A 12152-nucleotide genomic window follows, 5' to 3' on the forward strand; every position below is an offset into this window, starting at 1 on the left:
CAGACCCCTCTCAACTCTGTACAGATACCAGGCATTTATGTTTTAGGCAAAATAATGAAGGTTAATTCAATAAATAAACTGAATGGCCATGAAAAAAAGAATTCTACTCTTCAGTAACTGATATCTGAAGCTCCCCCAGTGAAATAAACTCCTCTCTAGTTGATCACTCAAAGTGATCTACCCAGTAAGTACCCCCCATTTAAAATAAAATGCTGAAGAGTTTCCACTCAGCATTTTATTTTAATGCATCACTGTGAAATGACTGGACAACTGAGAAAATTAAGAAATATCTACAAAATGAAAGACCAAACAAACAAAAAAAAGAACCTGGAGGAAAAAAGAAACAATACATAAGAAGCAGAAAAAACTCTGCAGAGGAAATAATTCTAGTATCTCTAGGAAGAAACAAGAAGATACTACATCCATAAAATACGAAAAGGATGCTATGAAAATGAACAGAGAATAAGAAAACACTCTTAGAAACCGAAAATATGTCAAAAGAAAATTTTCAATCAGTGGAGCAGAGGGATCAAGGAAATCTTGGAAGAACAACAAAAACTGAAAACTAAGTAAGAAAGAATGTTTAGTATACAATAAATAGGAATTCCAGTACAAACAAACAAACAAAAAAGCAGCGTTAATGACCAAGGGAAAAAAAAAAAGAAGAAAAGAATAAGAAAGAAGAGAAGTGAAGAGAATCCACAGTTGACAGATACAATTCTCTAGACTGAGAAGGTGTGGGGCGTGGGGGGAGGGGTGCAAACACTGAGAAATATGAACGCAAACCTCAGTATAGCAGTTTGAAACTCCACAGATAAAGAGAATTAAGGATATTCAGATAGTAAACTACACAACTAAAAAGAAGCAATTATTAGCCTCAGGAAAAACAAACAGCTTTAGAAACAAAAGAAAACAAAATTCCAGTATACTACTTAACTCTCAGTAAATAATATTTACCTGTCATAGGGAGGCAACGATTACACAGTTTATTTCAAAGTAGCTTAATTTCATTGGGACGATGAAGGTCAGGAATATGTATATGAGTATGTTTATGTGTGAAGGGATAGATATAAAATTAAATTTTCATTTTCATAATAAGAAGTCAATAGACAGTGTTAAAGATTAGTAAATTAAGAAGCAGCAGTTTAAGACCGATGATGATAAACACCAGAAGGAATTGCTAACGTCGCCAAAGCAGCCTCCGAGGAAGAGAAGGTGGGGAGAGGTGGGGCAGAAAAACACTTAGAAACTCTTAATTTAATTTCCAGCTCTTAGTGTAATCATATATTACACTGATAAAAACAACTTCCAATATGCATTTAAGAATACTTTTGACTTTTAAATAATTTCTCTTTAGAAGTATCTAACATTATTACCTGCTCCACACAGATTTGAAGGGTGGTGGATTTGCATCAGCATTACACTTGAGATTAACACCTTTTCTTCCTACAAACCAGTTTCCATCATAGCCTGTTACTGAAACCTCAGGAGCGTCTATAAAATAAATGCATTACACAACAGATTATCTTTTGTTAATGATAGATGCAATACACAATGATAAAGCATTAACATAATACACAACTTTAGAAGTGGTGTATTTTCCTTCTCTCATATACGTAAGAAATAAGGAATACAATACTCAGTAAATACTGGTTGACTAAAAGAATGATTGAACGAACGGACAATGAGCACCAAACACTAGGCAGCTATAAGCATGTACAATTCTAGTTATTATGGACACAATGTAAGAATATTCACAAACCTATAATCACCAAAAGCAAAATGTAAGAGTCCTGTTATGAAATACGCAGAGGTATATGAACAAAGAAAATATAGTTGGATGAGACATGGCATTTAAGTACCAAGTCACTATATAAAACTGTCTTTAAAGAAATGTTTAATTCAAAAGGAAATATCCCCTAAGAGATATCAAGTCAATTACCAAAAAAAAAAAAAAAAATTAAGATTCCTTATATTACAATTAATTAATATCCTCTGGGCATGTAGAGATGTGACAAACTTTCTAAGACTATAATCACAACTAAAGTAAATTATCTGAGGCCTCAACTGTTCTAAAACATTAAATTTTTATCCACGGCCTAAAAGTACCCAAAGGTCTTTTAGCATATGCGTAATATAATTAGCTAAATGAGCAATTATCCACATCTACCATCAATATAAATTTATACCTTCAAACTGTAAAATCCAATACTAATCATTCATTCAACCACCATTGTTTAGCTCCTATTAAGTGACAGGCACTGTTTTAGATGTTTAGTATACATATAGACTCTGTATTCACAAAACTTATATTCTAAGGGTAACAGGAAAGATGACATTTTAAAAAATTTAACTAAAATCCGTTATGAGGGCCAAGAAGGAAAAGAAAAGGATACTAGGAGAAAAGATAAAGAAATGCTATTTGTGTATGGTACAGGGACGTTCCACCCTTATGTGAGCTATACAAGTAAACTAGATAAAGAGTACATGGCCAGATGGGAAGTTAGAGAGAGACCAGGTCAGTCTTTAACTCTGCAGGGAAGCCTGAAGTCAATCAAGCAAGGTTTACAGAAAAAGTAGTAAAAAATTAAACTTTTTATACTAAGGTACAATTACCTTAATAATTAAAAATAAAAAATGTCTGCCTCTTATAAATACAAAGAATTAACAAACATTTTTTTCTACCTTAAAATTGGTAATAAAAAATGCTACTGAAAGAACAGTACAGATATCTGTGAGTTTAAGTTATTTTCAAAGGAGGAGAAAATAGGTAGTAAAGTATCCCCAAAGAATACCTCCAAATTTTGAGATATGAATTTTGGATATAAGATTTTATCTCCTTAAGCTTTGTTTACATGTTTCAGAGGGCCCAATTAACAGGAAAAAAGAATACTCTGAGAACATTTTAGGAGTAGGCCACTAAATCTAAACCATAATTATAAAGTTTTACATCAGGAGAAATATTTTTACACATTTAGAATTTCATTCAGGCAAACAAAAAATAATAGTATAAATAACTGAAGAAAATTTCAGTCATTATTAGACTGAAATTATTATTATTATTAGACTGAATAATAATTATTATTACTAATTATTATTATTAGGGAAGAAAAAATATATATGAGAAAAATATTAATGGTACTTACAACTGGGATGTAAATTTTAAAAGAAAAAGGAAAAGTTAAAAGTATGTAAAAGCAAGAAAGAAAAAGAAGAAAAATTTTATTTGGATTCTCCAAATAAGTGAGGAAAAAAGAAGGTACAGTCAGCCCTCTGTATCCATGAATTCAGCATCTGTGGATTCAACCAACTGTGGTTGAAAAATATTCAGAAAAAAAAATTCTACAAAGTTCAAAACAGCAAAACTTGAATTTGCTGCATACCAGCAACTATTTCCATAGTATTTACATTGAATTTATAGCTATTTACATAACATTTACATTGTATTAGGTATTATAAGTAATCTAGAGACTATTTAAAGTACATGGGAGGATGTGTGTAGATTACATACAAATACTGATACTATGCCATTTTATATAAAGGATTTGAGCATCCTCGGATCTTGGTAACTGAAGGAGTCCTGGAACCAATCCCTCATGGATACCGAGGGACTACTACTAGGACTGTATTTGCACTCAAGAATACAATGGTAATAACATCCCTGTAAGACAGCTTCTCAAGTTTAACCCTATAAATGTTTAAAAAGATCCTTAGAATTAGTTTTAAAAACCATTAATTATATCAAGTGTAATGAATATGTGTAAATTAAAATGCCATGAATGTCATATCAAAAAAAACAAAACAATAACAACAAAAAACAGGACATTTCCTTCAAAAACCTACCTAGATTTATGATCTGTGCATGGATGGAAATGACACCAGAACCTAAACACTTCTCCTAATTTTATCTTTAACCTACTTAATTTTCATTATCTTTGCTATATGCTATCTGCACCATCACTTTTTCTCTTGCTCAAAATTTTAAAATGCTACACAAAGAATGTATCAAAAATGAGAAACTTTATAGAAGAGGGGAAAGTATATACACACACACGTACATATCCACACAAACATACACACAAGAGAGTATCCCTTAACCAAAAAATAAAAGCACAAGATGGGCCAGGTTTGAACCTTATCTAAGATTATTATTATCCCAACGATGACTCTGTTTTACCTTTATGAGGATCTTACAACATGATCAATAAAATCAGACTAGAAATAATACTGAAAAAACACAAATTTTCAAACTAATTAAAATGCATCCAGGAAGTAAAAGATCCTTGCTGAAAACATCATGGGTAGCATCAATAAAAATGAATAACAGCTAAATTAACTGGATTGGAGAAGGAGCTGTTTTTCGCCAAGTATTGCACATTCTGAGGTATAAATTTCCACAGTTCACCTAAGTCTAGCTTATTTTTAAGGTCTAAAAAGGACAAGGCTAAATAATTTTAAGTTGGACAGCAACTTTAAAATCACTGTCTGTCTTTACAAACATAAATATGTTCTGGTTAAATGAAATTTCCATGAAAATATTCTTTTTTAATTAAGAAAAAATGTCAACAAGGAAAATCTATAACAATATCTGAATATTAAATATTCAAACTAAAGACAGCTTGATACAGAATTATGTCAAAGGGAGAAAATTAAAATAAAATGCATGATGTTTAAAAGGCAAATGTTACTCTTTACTTACACTGTATGTCTAATATGAAAGAATATCGGATGTCCTTTTCCAAGGCTGGATGTTTTACAACACAAGTAATCCGCCTTCCTCTAGCAAATCTGGTAGGAAAAAGCTTGTATTGGCTGACAATTGTTGCTGTTTCATTTGGAAAAGAAGTCGTAGTGGATTCCATTTCGCCAAGATCACCTTCCCAATCAATATGTGCAACTGGTTTTCCAGTGGCTGCGATACAAATGGCTGCTACTGTTTCATTTCCTCCATCAATTAAAGAATCTGGCCCTTTTATCAGGCTCACAGTGGGTTCAACTGTTTAAATTTAAAAAAATTAGTTACATTTCAATCAAAAGCATATTTACTCCTTCCAAGCCACAACTAGCCATATTTCATAAACTTAGAGACAACTGCATATAAAATACACACACACTAAATGACAACACCAGTTGGATTCTTGGAACGAGATCATGAACCAGGCCAAACAAAAAGCAAGACTTTACATAACCATCACAAAGATGGCTCTCCCTGGTAAAGATACACTTTTCTTTACAGGGACAAATGAGTTTTCCCCAAAATTAGTATATAAAAAAAATTCCTGCAAATTTGATCATAATTTCCATTAAGAGATTAAAGGTACTACTACTCTGAAAGGAGATTAAAGGTACTACTACTCTGAAAGGAGATTAAAGGTACTATTACTATTACACTATTAAGCCCGTGGCACACGGGCTTAGTTGCTCTGCGGCACATGGGATCTTCCTGGACCAGGGCTCGAACCCGTGTCCCCTGAATTGGCAGGTGGATTCTTAACCACTACGCCACCAGGGAAAAGAAAATGCGGTTTTAATATATAATGCTCCAATTTGCAGCAAAAACGTTTACAACACATTTAATACAGGTACTGTTAAAATGTAATGTCACTAACAGTTTATTGAAATGTACATGCTACCTACCTTTATCTGGTATAAGAAAGCTCCTCAGCAGGGGAAGTAACCTTAATGTTAGACCCCTTTAATCTACCCTCCATATATATGCTAGCTATCTCTTCATATTTTCCAGCAAATTTTATATGCTCCTTTCTGTGTAAATTCCTGAGTACTCACCATCATGAATTCTTTGGCTCAAGCCTATAGGTTACTGTGTGCATTAAGTTTTTAATCTAAAAGACTTTTTTTCATTTCCAAAATTTCTAATTGGTTCATTTTTTTAATATTTTTTGTCTCAACTTTCTGTTCCTGAGATTTATGTGGGATCATTTAGCCTTAGATTATTATTTTGCAATTCTTTTTTTTACTTTTTACTTTTAGATCATTTAGATTTGCATGCAATTGTATAAATTATTAGTTTTAACTACTGTATGGTTCATTTACTGTTGGACACTGGTGCTATTTCCTGTTTGGTACAAACAATTTTATAAGAAATATTTTCATTCATGTATCTTGGTATATCTGTATAAAAGTTCCTGTAGTTTATCCCTTGGTACTATGTTTATTTCCATTATTTACCAGATAATGCCAAAAAGCTTTCCAAAGTACCAATTTACTCCCAATCTTAGCACTCTGGTTGGTCCAACATACCCACTACAGTTGATACTGTCAGACTTCTCAGTGTTTGCCAACCTTGTAAGTATGTAACAGCATATCACTGAAACCTTGTTTCTAATTTCTCAGATTATGAATGACATTAAGAATCTTTTCTTGTTTATGAGCCATTTGGAATTTCTTCTTCTACAAAATAGCTATTAAAGCCAATTGTTTTTTTCTTACTGATTTGGGAGAGTCCTTTTCTGATTATATGTGAAAATATCTTCCACCAGTTTAGGGCTTGTCTCTTTACCCTATGGTGTGTTTTGATGAGCAGAAGTTTTTAATTCAAATGCATAAAATTTATCAGTTAACTGTTTTTATATACAGGCACACCTCATTTGATTGCACTTTGCTGTACTGTGCTTCATTAATATTGCATTGTTCACAAATAGAAGGTTTGGGGCAACCCTGCATTGATCAAGTTTATCAGCTGTTTTTCCAACAGCATTTGCTCACTTCCTATCTCTGTCACATTTTGGTAATTCTCACAATATTTCAACCTTTTTCTTTATTATTATATGTGTTATGATGATCTGTGATCTTCAATGTTACTACTGTAAAAATATTACAACTGGATGAAGACTCAGATGATGGTTAGCAATTTTTAGCAACAAAATGTTTTTTAAATTAAGGTATGTACATTGTTTTTAAAGACATAATACTATTGTATCAAAGCTACAATAAGGTATCACCTCACACCAGTCAGAATGGCCATCATTAAAAAAATCTACAAACAATAAATGCTGGAGAGGGTGTGGAGAAAAGGGAACCCTCTTGCACTGTTGGTGGGAATATAAATTGATACAGTCACTATGGAGAACAGTATGGAGGTTCCTTAAAAAACTAAAAATAGAACTACCATATGACCCAGCAATCCCACTACTAGGCGTATATCCTGAGAAAACCATAATTCAAAAAGAGTCTGTACCAGAATGTTCACTGCAGCACCATTTACAACAGCCAGGACATGGAAGCAACCTAAGTGTCCATCGACAGATGAATGGATAAAGAAGATGTGGCATATATATATGATGGAATATTACTCAGCCATAAAAAGAAACAAAACTGAGCTATTTGTAGTGAGGTGGATGGACCTAGAGTCTGTCATACAGAGTGAAGTAACAGAAAGAGAAAAACAAATACTGTATGCTAACACATATATATGGAATCTAAAAAAAAAAGTGGTTCTGAAGAACCTAGGGGCAGGACAGGAATAAAGATGCAGACGTAGAGAATGTTCTTGAGGACATGGGGAGGGGGAAGGGTAAGCAGGGACAAAGTGAGAGAGTGGCATGGACATATATACACTACCAAATATAAAACAGATAGCTAGTAGGAAGCAGCCGCATAGCACAGGGAAATCAGCTCCGTGCTTTGTGACCACCTAGAGGGGTGGGATAGGGAGGGTGGGAGGGAGACGCAAGAGGGAGGGGATATGGGGATGTCTGTATACACACAGCTGATTCACTTTGTTATACAGCAGAAACTAACACATCATTGTAAAGCAATTATACTCCAATAAAGATGTAAAAAAAAAAGATAATAATATTGCACACTTAACAGACTATAGTATAAACATAATTTTTATAACACTGGGAAACCAAAATATTCACGTGACTGTTTTACTGTGATATTCACTTTATTGCAATATTAGCTTTATTACAGTGGTCTAGAACTGAACCCACAATATCTCCAAGGTATGTTTGTACTAAGAATTACCTGTCTACTTCGAGGCCAAATTACTATATGTATCACATAGTACTTTGGCCTTGAAGTAGACCAAATTTCTTGTTCTCTGCAGAAATTTAATAGATTGACTTGTCCTCTGCAGAAATTTAAGAGATTGACTTATCCCTTCAAATGGTAAGCACTGTTGTTTAACAGTCTGTGTCCGATAATTCCAACATCTCATGCAGGTCTGTTTCTGTTGTCTTGTTTGCGCTGGCTGCTGCTTGTGGGGTCTTCTTTACTTGTATGCCTGGTTATTCACGCAGATGATATCCTTGAGTTTCAATAATTAAGGTAGAAATAATTTGAGGCTTAGAATGCAGTACCTTTCTGTGTTTTCTTCTGCTAAGCTAGCTCCTGAGAACACTATCCAGTGCAGGATCTCCTTAATTTCAGACTACCCAAGCAATACAAACCAGGCCTAGAAGTCTCTAAGAAGACTGGTTTACTACAGGTGTACTATTACTCTGAAAACGTTAAGCCTTTGGGTACCAGGAGCATATAAGAAAGGTTATTAGACATCCCATCTTGAGCAGACTTGCATTCAGATATTCATCTCTCTCACTTCTCAAGGTTCTCGAAATCTTAGTTCATCATCTTAAGTGTCTCTTCTGAATTGTCAAATGTCCCCAAGGTTGAATATAGATTTCAGCTTTCGGTACTAGGTTTATTTCTGTTTCTACCTTCTCTTAGATTTGGTCTAGTTATATTCCTCACTATGTTGTTATTTCTTTGAAGTTGTCAATGGTTTTTTAAAATTGCACCTGCCCATCCCCCACCATGGGAGAGTTGGTGTGAATAACCTGTGCCATCAATAGAGGCTTTTATCTTCGAGGAACTTAAAAAATTATCTTAAAGTCAATTTTAAATTGTTATTTCTATTTCTTCTGAAGGGAATCAATCTCCTGGTTGTACACTTCATTTGCTTTCTAAAGTTACTTTTCTCATATTCCCCAACATTTAAAAGTTAACTTCTCTGTACCCTTCCCTGTCTAGTGGTTTTATTGTTGCTTCCTCTTAAGATGCTACCCAATGCCCTGTATACTCTGATTTGGGGGAACATGAAGTTTTCCCAGCCCTGCATTAATGCCAGGATTGTTAAGCCTACTTCTTTCTGTTGGTTCTTTCACCCACCTCAAAAGTTTCCTCTCACATGCACATAGATCAGTACTAAACCAAAGACTTCAGAGGGCCCTTCTGTGGGTCTCTAAAGCACACACATTCTTTCTCTCTCATGTTCCCTTCTTTCCGGTATTCTGCTCCAGAAATTCTAATCACCTGTCCAATCTGTCTCTTAAACTCAGTGAGACTACCATTCTCTACCTGAATTCCTTGTCACTGAGCTGTCACTGGAAACTGCCTAAGGAGGAGGCTGGAGCAATTGTAGAACTCATCTTGTTTATTTTCCTTCTTTCAGGGATCATAATCCTACCATGCCTATTAAGTTGCCTAGTTTTCTTGTTGCTAGAGAGAGAAAGGGTAAATCCAATCCCTGTTACTCCATCATGTGCAGCAGGGGAAATCTTTTTTTTTTTTTTTTAATTACAGAAGTAATATTACTAAAAATTGGCAAAACAAAGAAAACTTATCCACAACTGTAATATCTTAACACAGTCATTATCATATTCTTCCATTTCCTTCTCTTATTTGTTTCTAGTTTCTATATAGATGTAATCATGGCATACCTACAGTTTTGTGGCTCATTTTATTTTCAAGCAGCAATACTTCTCTTGCTGCTTGAAATTTTAACAACTGTATAATATCCCATATATCAAGAGGAAGTAACCAATTGTACAACTCTTCTGCTATGGGGCATTTGTTGTTCAGTGTTCCCAAAGCTTTCTGCTATATTACATTCCCTTAATTCAGTTTCTATTACTACTACTCCTTTGAAACTCTAATGTCACTGCCTAATCTATACACTCAATACTTTTCTTTGCCTATTCTCTTTGACTGATTTGGTAAAATTTGATACTTAGTACAGTTCTTCCCAATCAGTTCCAAAAGAATTAAGTTCTAACGCCTTCAGGTATCTGCTGTAAGTAATGAATTAACTTCTGGGCTATGCATTTAGAATGACAGTAGCTATGTGCCAGCCTTCGGAGAACTGAAAAAATGGTCACTGAAATCATTTTCTGTATGGCTTGATTCTCACTGTGGGAAAAAGCTGCTAGAGTAATCTTAAAAACTTTTATCTTCTCTTGATATGAATAATATTACTTTGACAGTTTTTCTCAAAGCCATCTTTTTGAACTCATCTCTAATTCTTCCAATCTCTGCCCTAATAAATACTGAGTCTTAGGCCTTCAGTTACTTTTTGTAAGTCTCTTAAAAACTTTTATCTGATAAACACTACTACCTGGATGATCCCTGATTTTATTTGCTTTTGATACAAAGCTTGACTCTATAGTTTCTAACCACCTACCTGGTATTGTTTGCCTATGTATCCTCCAACTCAATAAGCCAAATGTTGAGTTCATCATCTCATCCTCCCAATCCCCAACATGTTTTTCATTCAGATATGCCCATTTAAATTAATGGTAACAATTTATTCAATCACTAAGGTTCAAAACCTGTTATTGTTCAAACCTCCCTAGTTTATTATATACAGTCAGTTACAACATTCTGCTAATTTTTCCTTTGTAAGTAGCTCCCTTCCTCACTCAAGTGGCAGAAATTAGAAAATTAACTTCAAGCTTTCATGGCCTCATGGCTGAGGCATTATGATTTCAGGACTCTTCATTTCAATCCATCAAAAACACCAGACTCATCATCTTAAATCACAACTCTCATCACATTACTTCTAAATCAGGTCTACGAGTTAGGTATCCCTCTAAGCAAGGTGAGAAGATGGTCAAAGCAGTGTTTCTCAAACTCTACTGTGCATAAAAAGTACTTGGGGATCTTGCTAAAATGTAGATTTATCATTCAAGTCTGGGAGGGGTCTGTAATTCTGTATTTCTAACATGCTCCCAAGTGATGCCATTGCTGCTGGTTCATGAACCATGTTTTAAACAGGGAGAATCTGGGACTTCCCTGGTGGTCCAGTGGTTAGGGTTACATGCTTCCACTGCAGGGGGCACAAGTTTGATCCTTGCTCAGGGAACTAAGATCCTGCATGCCATGCGGCGTGGCCAAAAATAAATAAATAAATAAACAGCAAGAATCTGAGAATAAAAGAAGAGAGGTGAGAAGAAGTACAATGCTGTATACTAAGTTTGCATTTCCAGCAATATAAAGCTCAAATTCCCCATCATAATATTTAGATTACTTTAAAGTGCTCCTACTCTACCTTTCTAGCCTTTAATTCTTGTATTTTATATAAATCCTTTGAACAATCAACAAATTACTCAGTGGTCCCGCAGAGGACACTTGGCCATGTTGAGAGACATTCTAACTTGCTGAAACTTAAGGAACTGCTCCTAGCATCTAGTGGGTAGAGGTCATGGATGCTGCTAAACAGTCTACAATGCACAGGACAGCTCATCACAAGAATTCCAGCCCAAAAGTCCAACAATGCCAATTCTGAAGAAACTCTGCCCTAATATATGCTGTTTTCTGCCTCCCTGCGTTGGCTCACTTATTCTCCTCCCTATACTTCTTTCCTTTTTGCCTACCTAAAACCCATCCACCATTCAAGGACTGGCTCAACTACTTTTCTACAAAACATTTCTAAACTACAGAGTTTATTTACCCATTCCTATACCCTACTTAGATAACATTTAGTGTATTACTGCTACATACCAGAAACTCTTATAGGCTTTAGGGATATAAAGTTAAATTTTAAAGTGCACAGTTGCGGTCCACCACAAGTTTATAGTGAAGAAGACATATAATAAGCACTATGTTAATTGCTACAACAAAGATAAGCTCAAGATACAAAGGCAAAAGAGCAAAAAAACCCCATTAAATTGCAGAGGGGTAGATATTTCAAGAATGGCTTCCAAAAGGATGTGGTTTGATGAGTAGCCGTTAAATAGAAGAATCTGGAAGAAAGAGACAGGAGGAAAAAGGTGGCATTCCAGACATAAGAAAACACACATGTAAAAACATAGGTGTTAATGAAGTGTAAATAGTTAATTATGATTATAAAATTTGGGTTGCTGGGAGAAGTAGAGCAAGGAGTGGAATAGATGAAGTTAGAGAAGTAGACC

At 34.6% G+C, this 12152-nt stretch overlaps 1 protein-coding gene across 2 annotated transcripts in view; it reads right to left on the reverse strand.

Annotated features, from left to right (window-relative positions):
* Positions 1–12152, reverse strand: part of NECTIN3 (nectin cell adhesion molecule 3) — a 139284-nt gene that overhangs the window by 79908 nt on the left and 47224 nt on the right. For both annotated transcript variants that reach the window (XM_082460192.1, XM_082460191.1), the window contains exons 3-4: positions 4700–4996; positions 1377–1494 (exon numbers count right to left, since the gene is read on the reverse strand). In XM_082460192.1, coding sequence (XP_082316318.1) covers positions 1377–1494; positions 4700–4996 — 415 coding nt within the window. The remainder of the gene's footprint in view (positions 1–1376; positions 1495–4699; positions 4997–12152) is intronic.

Source organism: Balaenoptera physalus (genome assembly GCF_965194825.1).
Source record: "Balaenoptera physalus genome assembly, chromosome: 4".
Taxonomy (NCBI): domain Eukaryota; kingdom Metazoa; phylum Chordata; class Mammalia; order Artiodactyla; family Balaenopteridae; genus Balaenoptera; species Balaenoptera physalus.